Source organism: Pseudochaenichthys georgianus, chromosome 8, assembly GCF_902827115.2.
Source record: "Pseudochaenichthys georgianus chromosome 8, fPseGeo1.2, whole genome shotgun sequence".
Lineage (NCBI taxonomy): Eukaryota > Metazoa > Chordata > Actinopteri > Perciformes > Channichthyidae > Pseudochaenichthys > Pseudochaenichthys georgianus.
In genome coordinates, this window is record NC_047510.2 from 10,973,490 (window position 1) to 10,995,501 (window position 22,012).

General features: G+C 43.1%; 1 protein-coding gene across 2 annotated transcripts in view; it reads left to right on the plus strand.

Annotated features, from left to right (window-relative positions):
* Positions 1 to 22,012, plus strand: part of shisa9b (shisa family member 9b) — a 60,645-nt gene that overhangs the window by 17,032 nt on the left and 21,601 nt on the right. For both annotated transcript variants that reach the window (XM_071203973.1, XM_071203974.1), the window contains exon 3: positions 12,052 to 12,192. In XM_071203973.1, the coding sequence (XP_071060074.1) occupies positions 12,052 to 12,192 (141 nt within the window). The remainder of the gene's footprint in view (positions 1 to 12,051; positions 12,193 to 22,012) is intronic.

The following is a 22,012-nucleotide window of genomic DNA, read 5'->3' on the forward strand; positions in this document are numbered from 1 at the left end:
GTAAACTCCAACAACGAAGCACCTAACCGGGGACTTGTGAGTATCCCCACACCCGCCCGGCGCCTCACACCTTGAGCAACTCCGGAGAAGAATAGAGTCCAACCCCTATCCAGAAGTAAGGTTCCAGAGCCGACGCTGTGCGTAGAGGTGAGCCCAACCAGATCCAACTGGTACCGCTCCACCTCCCGCACAAGCTCCGGCTCCTTCCCCCCAGAGAGGTGACGTTCCACGTCCCCAAAGCCAGCTTCTGCCGCCCGGGTCTGGTCCGTCGAGACCCTCCGCTTTCACTGCCACCCTTCTGGCAGCGCACCCGACCCCATCGATGTTTCCCGTAGGTGGTGGGCCCGCGGGACGGAGAAGCGGAGGTGTTGCCCACGTTGCCTTTTCGGGCTGGGCCCGGCCGGGCTCCGTGGCAAGCCCGGCCACCAGACGCTCGCCGACGAGTCCTCCTTCTGGGCCTGGCTCCAGAAGGGGACCCCGGGCTTCCTCCGGGCCGGGTATCCTCACTTCTTGTTGTTTCTTTCATGAGGTCTTTTGAACCAATCTTAGTCTGGCCCCTTGCCTGAGACCAATTTGCCATGGGAGACCCTACCAGGAACACAAGGTTCCAGACAACACAGCCCCCAGGTTCATCAGGGCACACAAACCTCTCTACCACGGTAAGGTGCTGGTTCTTCAGAGAGGTTAATTTAATTTACTCACCAATAACACACAATTATCCTTGCTTTTATTTATTGGTTTGATTCCATAATCTCGGGCTTTTTTGGCGTCCGTCAGGAACTGAATTTCAAAATAAAAATAACCGGAAACAGACGTAGGCATTTCGAGCGATTACCCAAGATCCTCAGCTATGGTTTAAGCTCGCTGATTGGATGGTTTAGCCGCAATGCATGCTGGGATTTGGTGTTTATATGATATGAAATCCGGAAAACATTTTAAAAGAATAATACTTAATTCCGAGTGTTCTTGCTTTTCTCTTTGAAAGTCATCACATAACGGCATTGTAATACACGGTTCGGCTGCATTACATATTACAGATCTGCCGTAGTTCTTTATTTATAGAGCCCTGATGAGAAGACCTTTGGAAAAACTGGAAGAAATGGCGCCGAAACTGAATACTTGACGTGGATCATAAATATATCAACAATTAAACAACATCTTCAATTTCTCTTCACACAATACGTCTCCTTGCACTATCAACACTAATTCGGCTGACTTTTACATTTGATATAATTCACAGATAGGTTATATTTACACCATACACCGGTGCACAGCTGATATAAAAGGACTTGTAGTTTTTAAAGATTATACTGATTTTCTTTGAATGTAAGAATGTAAATACTGAGTCTGAAATAGTAATATGCTGTAAAATTATGTCCTACACTAATAATACAAAGTTATTATGGCTGTGTGTACCTTGTGTGCACCGCCTAGTGGTTAAAGCACGTTATTGAATTATTGTTTTTATGTGTTATATTTGATTAAAAAAACATTAAGAGTACATACTTTCATAGGGGGAAAGTAGAGGGTCTGTGATAGAAATAGAATATAAAAAATCAAGAAGATACTATAAGTGATCTCTACAATAAAACAGTTTAGTGCAGGATGTACACAGATATTAATAGGAGGAGGTGCAAAACAGAAAAACGAATTAACCTTTATTTAAACATTAAATAACAGATTAAGGTCTTCTTTTAAATAAGAAAACATTTTTTTGGGGGTATCTATCTACAGATAAATATTAAGCCTGACAAAGTACTTAACGTCTAATATATTGCTTTCCTGCAATGTTAACTATGTTGAAGCACTTATTTTAACTGATATTATACATATGAATTATACTCTTATGTATGTAGATAGAAGAAGTAATGTGCAGAATATGACAGTTTAATGGTGGAGGTACACATATTGATAGATGTCTTGTAATGCACTGTTGAGGAACCTGTGACCCACGTTTTTCATTCATTGCATAACTACACCGTAGTTGTGTATATGAATAAACCTTTGAAAATCTTGAAATCTTGAAAGGGATGTGCAAAATAGCCATAATATACAGTCTTTAATTAACTATTAGTAGAGAATAACGAGTAATGAATATACTTTATTACTCGTTTCCATTCATGTCAACTGCAGATACATGTTTAGTCTTCTCAAGCACCAACTATCAAATATCTCTCCTGATTGTTGGCACTTGACAATCACCTTACCTGAATTTTACTCAGGTGTAACTAAAGTCTGATTTAAGGGTTGTTTATATTTCACATCATTAATCAGAATCTGCAAAGTAACTCAAATAAATGTAGTGGAGTAAAAATACCAGGTTAACCTCTGAATTGTAGTGGAGTAGAATTACAAAGTAACAATGAGCTGTCATGTGGGTATATATTAATGCTGCGCATTATGGACACAAGCGATTTTCACCCATTTATTAGTTATATGTTTTACATTTGATAACACCAATGTGTTTAATACTGGCAACTTCTAATTGTGGGAAAAACAAAAACGTTCAGTAGCGACATCCCATAGAACATTTTGCGAAAGACAATAGCCAGCATGTGTAGTTCTGGGGGGGTGTTCGATTCCAGTTTTGGATAGTCTGGCGTGGTTTCCTTCCATTTCACACAGCTGTTTGACGCTCTGCGTAACCTTGGCGCACTGCCACTCCAACATCCAATCCCAGAGTTTGAAGATTAATCACGGGGACTGTAGTCCTAAACGATAGCTGGGGATTATGGGTAGTGTAGTGTCTTCGGCCATCCTAAACTCAGAAATGTTGACAATCGCAATGATGCTCGAAATGTCCCTTATAGGCCTACGTCTGTTTCCGGTTATTTTTATTTTGAAATTCAGTTCCTGACGGACGCCAAAAAAGCCCGAGGTTATGGAATTAAACCAATAAATAAAATCAAGGATAATTGTGTGTTATTGGTGAGTAAATAACAGTGTGTTATTTTGAAAAGAATAACAAATTAGAACGAAAAAAAGATTTAAAAATACAGATTTCAGTATCCTGAGGCTCTGAGCCCCATTTATTTTCCTCACAGACGGCAAAAAAATTCCGAAATTATACGATTTAAAATAAAAGCAATAATTGTGGCTTGATATTTAGTAAGAACATGTTTTTATGAACCACACAGCTTCCGGTCTTCCACGACCCGACCGGAGAAAAAGACGTGCTGCAAGCACGAAACACATTACCAGTAGAAATACATTGCTTTTAAAATCGTGCTGTGCAACACGAAAAAAAGGGGAAAATTGTGTTGGTGAACACGAATCAATAGATTAAAAATCGTGTTGGTGCACACGAAATGCCATGAGACTGGGTTGACTATAAATATATCTGAAGTGAGAAATTGAACTTCAAACATAACCAACATCAGAAATTCAACAGCAGTCTGTTTTAAGAGGTAGATGTCTGTGATGAGCTTATTTTTGACTCCCTATGATCAGCTGAGTTGAGTGGCAGAATAATGATCAGTTCATTAAAAACAAGCCAACACATTAGGACAGATTCTCCGGAGGGATCTTTCTTTAGTATACTATCTACAGTATTATATTTATATATACAACTATTGTGTAAGATAACTCATAGTATGATTCAATAAAACATTGCTGGAGTCTTTAACATACTGCAAGTCCCTGGAGTAAATGAAAGAACAATGATCAAAGCTTTAAGATAACACTTAAGATCGTTGTACTGTAAAATATGTGAAGTCACCTCACCAAAATGTCAATGCCGTAGTGAAAATATAATTGCTTTAAAAAATGTTGCAGCTGTCTCACCTCAGTGACTCTAACTTGAGGCAGAAAATAACTTTACATATGACAATTGTTATAGGTTTGCTTTCACCTCAATTCTTCTGTAGTCTTTTTTTCAGGGTATAATAAAATGCATACATATATATATTATATATACACTCATTAACTATTGGCAATATAACAATACAATACAGTGCCATGTAAACATTAGTTTTTAATAAGGAAGCCCAATTAAGAGACATCGTTTGGGTCTAACCATTAGAGATGGGTCTTAGCACCAGGGCCTGGAGTCCTGTATTGGGACACTATAAGGTGTAAGACTGGGGTATCAAGATAAGAAAAGCTATAAGCCAGACGATTAATTGTATGTTTCATTCATATGTGCTATTTCAGAATATATGAAATGTAAAATGTAGCTCTCCCTTTGTGCTGACTTGGGCAGTGTGCTGGCTGCTGTATCTTACATGGATGTATGGAGGGATTCTGTGTAATAGAGTTGGCGACAGCACAGGGATGATTGTTGTATTCTTGACAGCATCTTTACAGGGTTAGAGGTGAGGTGATTTTTTTAGCACATGGACCCCTCCTTTACCTCCTCTCCAGCTGTGCTTCATAGTGGCAGGTGTGTCTATGCCCCAGCTAGTATAGGCGCTGTATAATACGAATAGTGGGGCGAAGCAGTGATTGAAATGCACAAAAGGGAGACTGCTCCTCATTCATTGCCTGTCAAAGATAACAACAATCTGATAGACTGGGCTATGAGCTCTCATTCTCCTCAAGACACCAGTTATACAGATTATGTGTGCTGGGTTTCTTTGGCCACCAGTACTATTGCGTTCATGTCTTTCTGGCCATGTGCGCACATGGGGCAATTGTCAAGTGTGGCCTCTTTTTACTCCAGGCAGTCTGCCAAAGAGAACAAAGTCTCCACTCACTGCCAACACCCCGCCGGTGAATAACAGTCCACTTCCTCACTGCCAGATAGAAATGTATTTCTGCAGCATTACCTCTGACAGCATCTGATCATTTGCTACCAAATGTAGCAGTCCACAGATAGGTCTATTTTCCACCTGCCTTGCACTCGACTGTCTACTGAAGCCTTAAAACTTGAAGGAAGTCATTACAGACTGACAATACAGAGAGCTGGAAGACATTTGGAAAGAGACACATGGGTTGTTTCAAAGATTATGAAATTAGAAAGTGACCATACAGATTATTAGCCTTGTCTTGTATCTCATCTGTATCAGATTGTAAAAGGGTAATGGAATTAGTACATTAAAACCATTTTAAAACCAACGTTAATGCCATTTATAAATAACAATAAAAAAATCAATAATGCCACCGCAGGCCAGAAAATTGGTTGATGGTCTTTACAATTAACAATGAGACCACGGGTAAACCTGTTAATTTTGAAAAAGCAAATGACTACTATTTTAATAGTAGTCAAATTAATAATGAACACTACGATTGCTTTACATTAATGGCATCACCCCATACAAATGTTTTATAAAACAATGTGTATAGGTTTAAGTACATTTTATATGAACTGATTATTATCAATAATGCATGCACATACCTTATAAATGTAGTGTTTGAGTTTCTTGAGTCTGACAGAAAGTTAAAGATATTGACCCAAAGTCTTGGAGTCGAAGATAATAGAATCATTTCATCACCTACTTGAAAGTAGGCTGCCTGTAAATAACAGCGCCCTTCTCCTTGTACCATTTATTTTGGGGCATTCGGTTCCCAAAATACCCTATTAAATATTTTATGAGTTCCAGGGTGATGTCTCTGTCTGGAGCGTTAACTCGCTGATTTCCCACAACAACCATGGAGTCTTTAACCTTACAAGTCTCCAGCAGTGGCCTACTTTCTTCCTGTAGCTGACAAAAAAAGCTGTGACTTTGACAACAGTACAAGCACAACAGACACTCCGTCAACACAAAGTCTGATAAAGATTAAAGAGACAAACAAGTACAAACATCAGCACCCAGATTTAAATGGAGTTTGGCATACTGAAAATAGAAAAGTCACACCTGATATTCACAAAAAAATTGTCCTCATTTATTAACTGTATTTAAATGTATTCCCTTTTTGGACCATGTATAGAAGGAAATGTTAGATGCAAAACAGTTTGGCCAAAGCATGTACATCTTCATAACTATTGGGGGCGTCTTTCCTATTGTGCTTTTTTGAGTTTCCCTTTCCTGAAGGGTGTTATATTGTTTTTTGTGAATCTAAATGCTCCGCAAAGGCTAAAATCCCAAAGTACACACTCTACCACAAACACCCCCCCCCCCCCCTGCCTGAAACTCCTCATTTGGACTCCTTTGTTTACTTCTATTTAACAATCGCACTTCTATAGGCTAGCGCTTCAACACATTGTATGTGTAAGGTCCTTACACACCAAGCCGATTTTCGGCATCGACAGATGTCGATAGATGTCTGGCCGTTGATGAGCGTCCCGTCGCCCTACTCAGATTGGTGTGTCCCGCCCCGTTGTGTGTTTTCGGCCGTGTGGACACCTTCCGCCGCCGATTCAACATGTTGAATCGGGAGGCTGTCGGTAAAAGGCCGTCGGCAAAATAAATCACTCTGATTGGCTGTTCAGCTTAGCGATTGGTGCATGAAAAGACACACCAATCTGTGTGTTCAATCCGTCCGTCGGGACGTGGGCTTTGAACACGTCCCGACGGACCTGACTGTTGTGTTGCCTCACATCTCCTGCGTCTTGGCCAACAGTCGCACTGGAACACACCGCAAAGACTTCAGCCGATGGCCAAGTAGCACGTACGAACTGCGCATGCGTGAGTAGCAATAACTCTCCTTACCAGCAGGCGGCGGTAGTGTGTATTCGTCATTCAAAAGAGGCAACAACCGGAAGACAGACTGCGTGATTCACACAGAGAGAAGAAGAACAGACTGCGTGATACACCGAGAGAAGAAGAACAGACTGTGTGATATAAACAAACAACAAATAGCGTGTGCGTTCCATTTTCACTCTACAGCGAGAAGCTCATGGGGCTTTCCCGAACCTGTGTCGAGAGCTGGAGTTAAATGAAATCTCAGATGTGCCTTCTTAATCGTTTGTTTGGGTCCCTCACTTCCGTTTTGCTTCTCATGCACCGATCGCTAAGCTGAACAGCCAACCAGAGCGATTTATTTTGCCGACGGCCTTTTACCGACAGCCTCCCAATTCAACATGTTGAATCGGTGTCGGAAGGTGTCGGCACGGCCGAAAAGAGATGACGGGGCGGGACACACCAATCTGAGTAGGGCGACAGGACGCTCATCGACGGCCACACATCTATCGACGCCAAAAATCGGCGCCAAAAATCGGCTTGGTGTGTAAGGACCTTAAGGCGCGGGACACATCCAACACATTTGTAAGTGGTTGACCAATCACAACAGGGCTGGCAAGCTAACCAATCAGAGCAGACTGGGCTCTGGTTTCATACAGAGGGTGAAAAGAGGTGCAAATAAGGTGCTCTTTAAAGATTAAAGCATATAGACATGTCACAGTAGAGGCAAAACATATAAATATGAACCTGAAAATGCCGTAGGGATCTTATCTGTAGATGTATGATTCGAAAATATAAAAGTAGGGTAGACATGTGGAGATTATCCGGCTGAACAAAATGTGCATTTATCGTTTTCCACAGATCTTATTTTTCACAATATTCCAAAATCCTATGGAGAAATCCCATTGCTTTTTTGTCGAGGGAACCCATGCGCAGCTTACTTCTGGGTCGGCCTACACAAATACGTCATCCCTGCACCACTCTATAGGGCCCCTTTAAGGCATACCCTGACCTTAGCCGCGTTCACACTGCGGTACTTTTCCCACAAAGGTTCATGCGAACTTAGTTCATGATCGCGTTCACACCAAAAAGAGCCGGTACTAAAAGTAGTTCATGCGAACCTTTTTACCCCCTCGAAAGTCCCTGCTCTCTAGCAGGGACTTTCGAGCGGCTCTTTTTTGAGAAAAGAGCTATATTCCTGATTGGCTGGGCGAATTGCAAACCACGCCCCGTAAAACTCCCAAAAAGTTTTGTGAAGCCGCCATTTTATTATCATCACATTAGCATTATTAGCATTAGCATTATTAGCATTAGCCCAGCGCAGAAACGCAGAGAGACTAACTTATGGCAACACAAAATAAAACATGGGAGCGGTGGAGATGAGGAGGTGTCGGCGTTCTGGCGATTTACTCGGAAGGCTTCAGTAGAAGCTGCTGGGACTCCCAGCAGCTTCTACTGAAGCCAGTCCCCAACTCCGGGGACTTCCGGCCGGGGACTTTGGGCGGCAGTATACGCCAGTGTTGTAGTCAAGTCACCAATTCACGAGTCCAAGTCACCCTCGAGTCACCACTCTTCGAGTCCGAGTCCAAGTCCGAGTCACCAAGGGAGAGTCGTAGTCGAGTCCGAGTCCAAGTCCGAGTCACCCAAGGAGTGTCCAAGTCGAGTCCGAGTCATCATTACCTGTGTTCGAGTCCGAGTCCAATTCCGAGTCACTTAAGAAGAGTCCAAGTCAAGTCCGAGTCACAAGTCTTCATGTATTAATCTTCGTGGATATATGTTTTGAAATGTAGCTGCTCCTTTACATTGCTGTTATCCTGTCTATTGAACTGCTGTGAAGCGAGTTTGGCTACAATTCTTGTAATAGGTGCTATACAAATATAAAGCTTATTTCTAATATTAATATTATTATTATATATAAATAAACTATATTTAAAATGAGTTACCTTTTAGAGAAGTGATTATATTTGTATGCCAATATTTTCCTATGGTAAAGTTTTCGTTTTGCACTTTTATTTTGATAGTAATACGATCGGGACTCTTATTTTGAAGGAACTTTTACGGGTTAAATCAGTTTACCGATAAAGATTTTTCCCCAGAAAGCACATGGCTACTTAGGCCCAGTACGTGAACTCGCCATACAGGATAGAGGACATCAGACTCCAGAGAAAATGTGCTCGAGTCCGAGTCCAAGTCGGAGCGTCAATGTACGAGTCAAGTCCGAGTCATCGTGGGGGGGGGAATTCACGAGTCCGAGTCCGAGTCCAAGTCATCCTGTGGGAGAATTCACGAGTCCAAGTCCGAGTCGCGTCAATCAGTGCGCGAGTCCGAGTCGAGTCACGAGTCCCGAAAATCGGCACTCAAGTCCGACTCGAGTCCGAGTCCAGGACTCGAGTACTCCATCTCTGGTATACGCCGTGAAGTGGTTTGCGGCCTGCCAGTAAACCCAAAGCAGAAGAAGAAGAAGTGACGTCAGCGGCTTCATTTGCCTAATCCACCCCCAGGGACTTTTTCTGGTGTGAACGCGATCTGTACTTAGTTCATGAGAACTAAAGAGTTCGCATGAACTAAGTTCACATGAACCTTTGTGGGAAAAGTACCGCAGTGTGAACGCGGCTCTTGACTACTTCAGAACCATGCATAAAAGAAGAATTTCCCTGATTAATTGAGCTAATTTAATAAGCTCAATGTGCAATGCCTTGGTACTTACTGCTGTAACAAAAATATTTGCCCAATTTAGGATCGATAAAGTCCATTCACGTATATAAATCGATGCATCCAAAGATTAAACAAATCTATATATATGTTTTGGAAACGAACATAGGATTTACTAAAACGCAGTATTTATAGTGCATCATCCTAGTATGGGAGCAGATCTAAATCGAATGGCAAACTTAAACAAGATCACATTGAATGACAGCCTGTGTGCATGGCCCACTTATGGTGAATTGTATGAAACTGAAACAGGTCAACAAGCCCAGAAAGGAAGCTGGCAAACAAATGCAGAGATGTCCTTTTATTTTTGGAGCTTTGTAAGAAAAGCATTTAGCAACAAGCATTACAAAATATGTAGTGAGGGTGTATTAAGATAAAACCATTACTGACGTGCTGCGCTGTCCTTCTCAATAGATTTTAATAAGGCTTTAAATAAACTGGAGGATACAGGATATTTTTTACAAAGACAGTCTTAACTTAAGAAGAACCCAATGATACCTTAAATGACCTTGGACTGGGATATTACTCATTACACCCCCTGCTTGTTGAGGTGTGGCTGTCCTCTGAATCATTTCATGAGACAGCATCGATAATTTGAGACTTTCCAAATTAATTAGCACAGTATCAAAGTTTCTTGCTGACCAGTGGGGAATAAGAGCCTAATTAACCTATTTTCTGTAATAATTATCTGTTTTTTTATCAGACACTTTCTAGACCAAACACTCTCCACAATTTAAAGTTTGTAAACTTTAACCATTAACAACAGCAGTGATGAGTTGATGGACATGTTTTGTCCGGTTGACATATCACAACAGAGCCAGCCAGCTCAAAGCAGACTGGGACGACTGGTCTGAAAGTAGCTAGCAGCACTAGCTCCAAAAGTTGCTAAATCTAACGAGAACAGTGCTTAGTTGGCAACAATGACGGCCATCTCTTCGAAGCCACTGTCCCAAATGTATCATAATGAACGTGAACACCTACCATGGCTATTGTTCGTAGTCAGACTTTTATTTTCAGAGAGTTTGATATATTGATTGGTTTCAGGATTTAATATATATACAAATCTAAATAATTACCAAAAGGTTACAATAGGCGATGGTATTTTTTAATAATAATAATAATAATAATTTCAATTTATATAGCGCCTTTCACGAAACCCAAGGACGCTTTACAATGGGAAGTAACAAAACAAAAGGTAATAATAAACATACAGAGCAATAGCAGGAAATAAGTGACTGTAAATTAGTTGAGGCCAAAGGCCTGAGTGAACAGATGGTGTTTGAGGTGTTTTTTGAAGGTGTCCAGAGTGTCTGCATTCCTGATTGCAGAGGGCAGAGAATTCCAGAGGGTGGGGGCTGCGACACTGAAGGCTCTGTTGCCAAATGTTTAATGAGCTTGCATCTGACATAGCATGGTGAGCCAAATCTGAATGGCTAGTAAAATCACATATATTTAAATTGTTTCATGTCTGCCTTAACAGTTGTATTCCACCGTTCCAGTAGGCCTACTTTAAAAGCTAGCTAAACCCCTAGCTAAACTAGGGTTGGGAACCGAAACTCGGTTCCAGATGAGAACCGATAAGAAAATGCCGGGTACCGGGTACCCATACAAAATACACAATTTTGGTTCTGCTTAACGGTTCCTAAACGCCGTAGACCCTGTATTCCACCGGGTCCGTCTGCGCTGCGGCGCGGCGGTGACCCGGTGAGGCTACCCCCGCACTTCATAACACCAAAGATGGATCGCGGTAAACGGTCTAGAGTGAGGCTCCACTACACTAAAAAAAGAAAAAGACAAGGCACAGTGTAATGCCTGTTAATAGCTTGCCACAGGCATAGCTCAGTTATTGTGCAATACATTTTTATTTGTAAAAATGTCAGTTAAAGCTTAAAAGAATAAAGATATTTTTGTTATCTAAACGTTTGACCTCTTTCTTTTACAATTTTGGAATCGAAACGGGGAATCGATAAGAACCGGAATCGATAAGCAGAACCGGAATCGGAATCGATACATTTCAAACGATACCCATCCCTAAGCTAAACGCATGAGGTGTTAGGCCATAAACATGTCCATATTTATACTAAGATGTATTAATATAAGTACAGCACATGTGGCAGTCTTCAAACAGTCGCCTGTGGATTAGTACGTTCCAGTCTTGTCCTCCAGAGAAGACACTCTGAACATCTGTTTGCTGTGTCATGCCAGTAGGCAGGGGGCCAGTCTCTCTGCTGTGCACCCCTTAATTTACCAGATGTCTACTGTAGGATTAGTACAGTTTCACAAAGAGCAGTCATGACTCTCCAGCTGGGTCCCCAGAAAAGCGACACTACCAAGAGAGTAGTGGTTTGCCACTTTAATGTTGTTGCATCAATTGTTTGTATTATGTGTAGAACCCCCTAGAAAACAAGATCACCCATCTCAAGAAGTTTATTTTTAATAAATATATTTGGTGAAATTAATTCCACTTTGTTTATTATTATTTTGATTATATCTCATGTAGATGAACATCTTTCTTTCTACATGTATTATATTGAAATTACTGTACAATGAACAGTACAGTGTACATTTTCTTTTTCCCACAATGATTTTAATTGCAGCACCATCCTTAGATAGCAGATGGAAAGCATTTTTGTAACCGTTATTAAGGAAATAAAAGTTAAAGGAAAAAAAACAAAGAATTACCGCACTTCAAACAAAATTCCCATATGTTATCATTTAAGAAAAAAACGAAATGAACCATGGACTTTTGCTTTAACAACTTGTGTTTCTCCTCCTTTAGATAGAAACCAGATGAACAACGCGGCTCACACAGCGACGTTGCTAACGCAGCTGTACCCGGCCGTGGGTCCCCTCACCAGCCCGTACGAGCCGCAGCAGCCGGTACAGGACTTCAACACGTACGCCACGCTCAAGGCTGTGGGTAAGAAGTTGTTTACCATGAGCCATTATGTTAAAAGAAGCAGGTTGTCATTCATCATTTGATCTGATTAGTTAGCACATTACATCCTTCATGAATAAAACTAGCATAATTAATCAAGGTTATCCCGCATCATATAGGTGTCGAGGTTTAATTGAGTAAACTGGAATCAACATAATCTGTTATCTAAGAAATGAAGAACGCACAATAATTTACAATAGGGGGCAGAAATGTCATCTTTAACATCCTATTATTTCTATTATCTAATAGCTGTAGTTATTAGTGAGCTTCACTGCCTCCTTTCTCTCTTTTTAGTTAAGCTTTATAAAGATGTAAGAACATGTGGATATGGCCATGTTTCAGTCTTTTAAACGGGAGGAGACCAATTGGTTTGAATCTCCATCAAATCTCTGGCTGACAGAAACCCTTCTCAGTTAATCCACAGTCAATCAATGCCAACAGAGATGGGAGCTGAATGTGTATTTATAGAAGCAAGTTTGTGCTTCTTCTCATGTGCTAATTTTGGAAAGTCTGCAGACACTGCCTAGACACACAGCTTTTGAATCAAGAAATAATACCAAGTACCAAAATAGTATCACTCCGTAACATGATGTTCAATACATTTCCAAAAGCCTGTTTGTAGTGTCAAAGTATGTGAAAGCAAATATACATTCCTGCTAATCATAACCATAACACAGAATAAGGAAGAAATTGTTATGTACATTACAAGGTCATGTTTAGATGCAACAGCAACCAGGTTATGTTTAGAGTTTTTACTTTATAGGGGAGCAGGCATACTTCCAATATTTAGAGGTTCTTTTGTACAACTAAATCCTAAAGAATATATGATTTGCTTGCTAAGACTATAATTGAAAAACATGAACATGAAAATGTTTTAAGCAATTGATATTCAACCATATATCAAATTGATTTCTTGTGGCAAGAATAATCAAAATGATATTAATGAAATATAGTCCTACATTTTACTGACATCTATTTTGTCACATTCATTGTGTGCTTGACTTAGAAAATATATTTTTAAAAAAACATATCAAAGTGTTGCGCAAGGTATTTGTGAATTCTGTCTTTCAAGCTATTGAGCTCATTGAAACGCGAGTCTTTTCATAGATGCATCAAATAACTATGTATGACAGACGCCGGTGTGATAGGGATGACACCCACTGTATCAGTGTGTGTGTAGTAGGTCCAATCACATAACCAATAACATAAAAACACTCACACTCTTAGTGATGAACCAGGCAGCTGAAGCTTCTCTGCTGCTAAACCACTGATAGCGCCGTCGAACAAACTGATCATTAGGGAAAATAAAAATAGAGCAAATCTTAGCTAATGAGACTGGGGACAGGAGACAATCAGGAGCAATCAAAACACAAATGAGTTGAGGAGTGGTGATGAGATGCAACTATACTGTACACCGTGAGCCTCTCTTAATATATGTGTTCTTCTATCAGCACTCATATGGGTTTTAGAAGAAGTAGCTGCTGTACAGGATGTGCTGCACCTAAAAAAATCTCTTTCCTGTACCGTGATGTGAAACCCAGATGAAGAGTCAAGATTAAAAGTGACATTTCACCGCAAAAAAAGTCTGAAATGTTAGAACAGACTAATGCTGGAGCTTGGTGTGCTCATGCCAGGCCCGGTTCTACGGGGGTGCATAAGGGTGCATTGCACCCTCAGTTGAGTTGTTATGCACCCTCATTTGAAAAATGAAAAGTGAAAAGTATTACATATATAATAATAATAGTAGTAATAATAAGAAGAAGAATATAGTTGAAATAAAATAAATTGTAATTGTGGTTAAATAACATTGTCTGCTGCATTTATTTGGTCAATTTAAACGGTATAAGTAACGTTATTATGTCAGGTGCGCGTGACCTGTGCCGCTGCGCGTGCGTCATCTGCAAGGTGCTTTCACAGTTCAATGTTCAATGATGGACATCAGAAAATGGTTAAAACAACCAGCCCTTATCGCCAGCGGTAACACTGCATCTACTGCAGGTAATAACAGTTCAGATCATGGGGACATTACGTTACTGTCGTGGACACTAACGACCTCCCGCCCGACTCGCCGGCTTTGCCCGCCTCGCCCACGGAGGCGGAGCAGCCGCAGCTCTTTTCGTTGCCCCAAACACCGCCACCCCTCAGCGGCCCGCAAGTGCCAGAGGACCTCGGCAAAACAGAGCCTGTCCAGGTATATTTAAAAAAGTACCCAACTCGCCTGTACAGTGGGGTAAGGCGCTCATTTTGCAGCTCATGGTCTCAAAACAGAGATTGGCTGGAATATTCATGTAAAAAAGATGCCATCTTCTGCTATGCATGTAGACATTTCGGTTCAAGTAAGTCAGATGCCTTCACCACAACTGGCTACAACAACTGGCGCCATGCTCTTATAAGGGACTGGGAAGGCATGAATCAAGCAAAGAGCACATAGATCCATAGATCTCTTAATTTTGCTCTCAAAGTGCACCAGATTGATGCTTTGAACTTCAATATTTAAAAAAAATAAAAATAAAATCTTCCCGGGGGAGCATGCCCCCGGACCCCCCTAGAGGAGGTGAGGACCCCCCCTAGAGGGTGTTAGGTCCTCTCCAATAGCACTTTACAACTGCACCCTCTCTAATCTCCGATGCACCCTGAGTCATTTTGTTCTGGAACCGGGCCTGGCTCATGCTCAATTAGTGCTCAAGTGAATATGGTTTTCATACATTGTCTGCACCTAATTTGAGGTATGAGGTGTCCATTTTAGATAGCACTTTCCTGGAGCGTCAGCTTCAGCGTCAGACAGGCTAAGACTGGCAAAGACATTAGAGTCCTGCGGGAGTCACGAGGGAGGCAAATCCTACTTTGATTGAGCTAAGTATCGCTGGTGTTTTATTTTTATTTGGTTGTTTAGCCCCTCATGCTATAATCATGTGTATTTTCTCCATTCCTGTTTATGTGTCTTCTCGCAATTATCACTGGCCCCGTGTATCTCGTAATCGATATAACCGGCCTGCTCTCGTCTATCCCACGTGCTCCACTGAGATCCAACATCTAGTTTCAGGCGGCCTGTGGAACTGCCAGTCAGCTGTTCCTAAGGCTGACTTCATCTCTGGCTACGCTTCCCTGCAGTCTCTGGATTTCCTTGCTCTCACTGAGACGTGGATTACTCCATCCAACACATCCACCCCATTAGCTCTCTCCACAGCATATTCCTTCTCCCATACACCCAGACCCACTGGCAGAGGAGGTGGCACTGGTCTCCTGCTCTCTCCCAAATGGAGCTTTTCCCTCTTCAAGCTACCTAACTGCACTCCTTCCACCTTTGAATTCCATGCCGTCACAGTAACCCATCCTATACAATTAACCATTGTTGTTCTCTACCGTTCACCAGGCGCCTTGGGGGACTTCTTGGAGGAATTGGATAATATCCTCTCACACATCTCTGAAACTGGCCCTCCCGCTGTACTTCTTGGAGACTTCAACCTCCAGACGGGGAAGATAGACGAACTAACATCTCTGTTAACCGCCTTTGCTTTCTCACTCTCTCCGTCCCCACCAACTCATAAAGCTGGCAATGTCCTTGATCTCATATTCTCAAGGAACTGCGCTACTTCTAACCTCTCTGTAAACCCGCTCCACACATCCGATCACTTCTTCATTTCATTCTCTCTACCCCTTTCCAAACATAACAAACTAAACTCTTCTCATCCTGCACCTGTCCGCTGTAACCTTCGTTCCCTCTCCCCCTCTACCTTTGCCTCATCGGTGCTCTCAGCCCTCCCTTCCTCTGACTCGTTCCAATTGCTGCCTCCAAACTCTGCTGCAGAAACTCTCCTCTCTACTCTCTCATCCTCTCTCTGGACTCTCTCTGTCCTCTCACATCTCGGCAGGCTCGTCAGTCCCCTCCTGCTCCCTGGCTAAATGACGCACTGCGTGCTAATAGAACCGTCCTTTGGGCAGCAGAGCGGAAATGGTGGAAATCCAAACACCGTGACGACCTCCTAACCTATCAGACTCTCCTCTCCTCTTTCTCTGCTTCGATCTCTCAGGCAAAAAGCACTTTCTTTCAAGATAAGATCCAATCTTCCTATTCTAATCCCAAAAAACTATTTTCCATCTTCTCCTCCCTCCTGGACCCCCCCAAAGCCCCTCCTCCCTTGTGTCAAGCGACTTTGTTAGCCACTTTGAAAAAAAGGTTGATAATATTCGCTCTTCTTTTTCTGACTCATCTCTACTCACCGCTGGGTCACCAGACCCTCCTTTCACCCACACACTGACCTCCTTTTCCCCTCTCTCTCCAAGTGAGGTTCTTACCCTCATTACCTCTGCCCGCCCTACCAGTGGCGGCGCCAGAGATTTTCTCTAGGGGGTGCTGTGGGGTAGCTTGACGTTTCATAGAGGGTGCTCAAACATTAAGGGGTTCCCATTAATGCACCACCACTACAGTTACATGTTTTACTGCAACACTCCGCACACACACACACAGTGTACCCGCGACTGTTACAATGAAGCCTCGGTAATCAGCTCACGGCATATAGGTGTAAGCAGGGGTGAAGTGCTATTTTTACAAGTGGGGAGTGGACCTCACCTCCTCTAGGAGGGTCCTCACCTCCTCTAGTGGGGAATATTTTTTTTTAAATATTGAAGTTAAAAGCATCAATCTGGTGCACTTTGAGAGCCAAAATGAAGAGATCTATAGATATACAGTATCTCCCAACATACATATGAGACAGCACTGTAAACAGATTTTCTATTTCTTTATAGATATTTTACAAATCACTCCCCTTTTAAAACAAACCGTTTGAGACCCACTGAGATAACTAGACTAAAGTTAACTATCTAAACACTGAGAGTCCTTTACTTCTTGAATGAAACAGACCCAGAAGTAAGCTACTTGTACTCACGAGGCCTATTATGTGCAGAATCCCTCTCGCTTTCAGGTGGTTTTGATTGAGTGTCCACACGTGGACATTTAAGGAATAAAAAAGGATCCATTTGTCACTTTGCTGTTAGCAAATCATTTGGGGCTCCAGCTAACAGGAAGTCACTCAAGTGTCACAAAGTAATTTAGCCTATGGGTAGGTAAAAAATCTAATGGGTGCTGGCCATTGGCCTAATCATATCGCCTGTGTTGGCTTTATGTTTTTGGTCAAACATTTATTTGTTTCACATTTGCATTGATGTAATCAATAATTTTTCTGATTTAATTTAATAAAAATAATAATAATTTTCGGAAAAAAAGAAAAAAACATATTTCTTGGCGCCGCTGCGCCCTACCACCTGTCCTCTGGACCCTATCCCTTCAAACCTCCTTCAGACTATCGCTCCTGATATTCTACCATTTCTCACCCATTTCATCAACACTTCTCTAACTTCTGGTCACTTTCCAAACAGTCTCAAGGAGGCAAGAGTAAACCCTCTCCTAAAGAAACCCACTCTCAACCCGTCAGATGTTATAAACTACAGGCCTGTCTCTCTCCTCCCGTTCCTGTCTAAAACACTTGAACACGCTGTCTTTAGAAAACTCTCCTGCTATCTCCATCAGAACAACCTTCTGGATCCGCACCAGTCTGGTTTCAATGCAGGTCACTCCACAGAAACTGCCCTCCTTGCTGTCACTGAGGAACTGCACACTGCTAAAGCAGCATCCCTCTCCTCTGTCATCATCCTTTTGGACCTGTCTGCTGCATTCAACACGGTGAATCATCAGATCCTCCTTCGCACTCTCCAAGAACTTGGAGTCTCAGGCTCTGCACTTTCCCTCCTCACCTCATACCTCAAAGACTGCACCTACAGGGTTACTTGGAGAGGGTCCGAGTCCGACCCTTGTCAATTAACTACAGGGGTCCCTCAGGGCTCTGTTCTTGGTCCCCTCCTCTTCTCCTTGTACACAAACTCGCTCGGATCTGTCATTAGCCCGCATGGTTTTTCATACCACTGCTGCGTAGCAGGACAGAATTAATTGGGTGTCGTCAGCGTTGACGACACCCAATTAATTATGTCCTTTGCCCGCTCAGAGACCCAGGTCGTCGCACGCATCTTTGCTTGTCTAGCTGACATCTCTCAGTGGATGTCTGATCATCACCTCAAGCTCAACCTTGACAAGACTGAACTGCTTTTCCTTCCGGGAAAAGACTGTCTCACTCTTGACCTAACAATCAACATCGGCACCTCTGTTGTTTCCCCGACTCAGACTGCAAGGAATCTGGGTGTGATCCTAGATAACAACCTGTCCTTCACTGCAAACATCGCTGCTACAACCCGCTGCTGCAGATACACGCTTTACAACATCAGAAGGATGCGTCCCCAGCTGACCCAGAAAGCGACGGTCCAGGCTCTCGTCATCTCACGCCTAGACTACTGCAACTCCCTCCTGGCTGGTCTACCTGCATGTGCCATCCGACCTCTGCAGCTCATCCAGAATGCAGCTGCTCGCCTGGTCTTCAACCTTCCTAAATTCTCCCACACCACGCCGCTCCTCCGCTGCCTTCACTGGCTTCCGATAACTGCTAGAATCCACTTCAAGACAATGGTACTTGCGTACCATGCTGCGAATGGATCTGGCCCTTCCTACATCCAGGACATGGTTAAACCGTACACCCCAGCACGTGCACTCCGCTCTGCATCAACCAAACGGCTCGCTGCACCATCGCTGCGAAGGGGACCCAAGTTCCCATCAGCAAAAACACGTGGGTTTGCTATCCTGGCTCCAAAATGGTGGAATGAGCTCCCCATTGACATCAGGACAGCAGATAGCTTACACACCTTCCGGCGCAGACTGAAAACTGATCTCTTTCGACTCCACTTCGAGAGATAGAACTATTAACAAAGCACTCATCCCCCCCGCCCCCGTCTCCTTCGGGCCTCTCCTGGATGCCTCCGTTAGACTCCTGTGTTTACTTCAGGAAAAAAGTGACATCACTATGTAACACTCACTACACATTGTACGTGAGGGGTATTCCTGGAAGATGGACGCTGGCGCTGCTTGTTCGCCGCTTTCTCCTCGCTAGCTCCAGTTTAATTAGGTCTGAGACCTAGGTCGGCGAAGACCCTATTGAAATTGGAAAAAATCGGTCGCGCAGCGACCGATAAACCTGCCAAAAACACCAAAAAACATGGAAAACGACCGACAAAAGCACCGAAAATGTTCGTAAATAATGTCGGCTGATAGACCGCGTGCAAATCGCATAATTGATATCGTAACAATCATCGTAGTCGCTCGCGAAGCGAGCCATAACCATGCAAAACCCCCTCAAAACAGGGTAAAAAAGGGGCAAAAGCCCATTAGACATGTCTCAGTGGGTAGGCCGGACGGCCTACAGTGAGGTGGTCCCATCCACCTCAATGTTAAATCGAACATGATTGAAACTGGTCCGATTATTTATTATGATTATTATTTTAATTCTTAAAACGCTCTTTTGAGCCCCGCAACATAAGTGAAAACTCACCAAATTTTGCACACGCGTCAGGCCGTGACAAAATTGCAAGATGTTATTGGTCCCGGAACTTAACGTAAAAAATTGCGTAGGCCACGCCCACTTCCGTTTTTGACGTTAACTCCCCCTATTTTAACTTTCACGTAAACGAACGAAACTCGCCACGCATATCTAGGGTGCGGAGACGAACCAAAAAGCCTCTTGGAGGGGTAAAAAATAACGTACAGGAAGTCGGCCATTTTGAATTTGGTGTCGAAAAAACGCGATTTTATCGCGTTTTTTGCCCTATTTCGCGTACCTACGAAATCTATCTCCTCCTAGGGACTTTTATCGTACGCCTCGAAATTCCTCGGGTAGCTTCGCGAGACATGGGAGAGCTTAAGTTATCACGAGAATTTTTTTCTTTCGCACGGCGTAGCCGTGATTTGTCGCCAAAGTTCGCGTTCGTACGATTTTTGGCGGGCCCTCGCCATGGAACCCGATGATGTCATAACTCAAACTGACATTCTCAGAACGCCACCAAACTTCACATGACGTTTAGCACCACAGCCCTGAACAGCTCTAGGTCAAATCTGATGTTACTTAATTTGGCGTTACCATGGCAACGGATCCTTCGCCATAAACAACGGTGTCGCTGTAAATGCAATGGACACGGTCCCATCGTCCCCCAATCTTCACTTTTATATCACTGGTCCATGCCTCAACAGCTCCAAGTGAAATCTGAAATCTCAACGTATGCCGTTTCCATGGAAACGGCATCCCTCGCCAAAACATCCGATGTTGTTGTAAGTCAATGGAAAATCGTCCAAACAGCACCAGACTTCAGACTATCATCAATGGTCCGGCCCTCAACAGCTCTACGTGAAATCTGAAATCTCAACGTATGCCGTTTCCATGGCAACGCATCCCTCGCCGCCAAACATCATGTCGTCGTAATTCAATGGAAAATCATCCAAACACCACCAGACTTCAGACTATCATCAATGGTCCGGCCCTCAACAGCCCTACGTGAAATTTGAAATCTCAACATATGCCGTTTCCATGGCAACGCATCCCTCGCCAAAAAATCCCATGTTGTTGTAAGTCAATGGAAAATCGTCCAAACAGCCCCAGACTTCATATGATGGCTAATGCTCCGGCCCTCAACAGCTCTATGTCAATTATGGGATGTCATCATTTCGCGTTGCCATGGTAACGCATCCCTCGCCATCAAACATCATGTTGTCGTAATTCAATGGAAAATCATCTAAACACCACCAGACTTCAGACTATCATCAATGGTCCGGCCCTCAACAGCTCTACGTGAGATCGGACATCTCAATGTATGCCGTTGCCATGGCAACGCGTCCCTCGCCAAAAAATCCCATGTTGTTGTAAGTCAATGGAAAATCATCCAAACAGCACCAGACTTCAGACTATCATTAATGGTACGGCCCTCAACAGCTCTACATGAAATCGGAAATCTCAATGTATGCCGTTTCCATGGCAACGCTTCCCTCGCCATAAACGACGGTGTCGCTGTAAATCCAATGGACACTGTCCCATCGTCCCCCAATCTTCACTTTTATATCACCGGTCCATGCCTCAACAGCTCCAAGAAAAATCTGAAATCTCACTGTATGCCGTTTCCATGGCAACGCCTCCCTCGCCGTGAAACACGGTGTTGCCCTAATTCAATGGAAAAGGTTCCAAACGGCACCAGACTTCAGATGTTGACTAATGGTCCGGCCCTCAGCAGCTCTATGTCAATTAGGGGATGTCATCATATGCCGTTTCCATGGCAACGCGTCCCTCGCCATGAAACACGGTGTTGTCCTAATTCAATGGAAAATGGTCCAAACACCACCAGACTTCATATGATGGCTCCTAGTCCAGCCATCAACAGCTCTATGTGAAATCTGAAATCTCAACGTATGCCGTTGCCATGGTAACGCATCCCTCGCCATGAAACATAATTCAATGGAAAATGGTCCAAACTGCGCCAGACTTCAGACTATCATTAATGGTCCGGCCCTCATCAGCTCTACGCCAATTATGGCTAAATATATTGGCAGAGTCCTCGAGACACCTAGACACACACGTCGACGTGCGGACAACAGCCTGCGGAACGTCGAATACCCGCTCAACGCTGCTTGCAGCTTTAATTGTTGTTGTTGTTGTTGTTGTTGTTGTTAACTTTCAACGACTAACTTTTATATTTAGCTGACTGTATCCCTTCCTCTACCATTGCTACTGTGAAGTATCTCCCGGACAGCCTTTCAGCTATCCCGTTGTGGTTAGCCCTAGTGCAGCTGCCTCCACAGCTAGCCGGCTAGGACAGCTGCCTCCACAGTTAGCCTTCGAACAGCCTGCTGACTAACCTGCTTTGACACAGACTGCTTCTC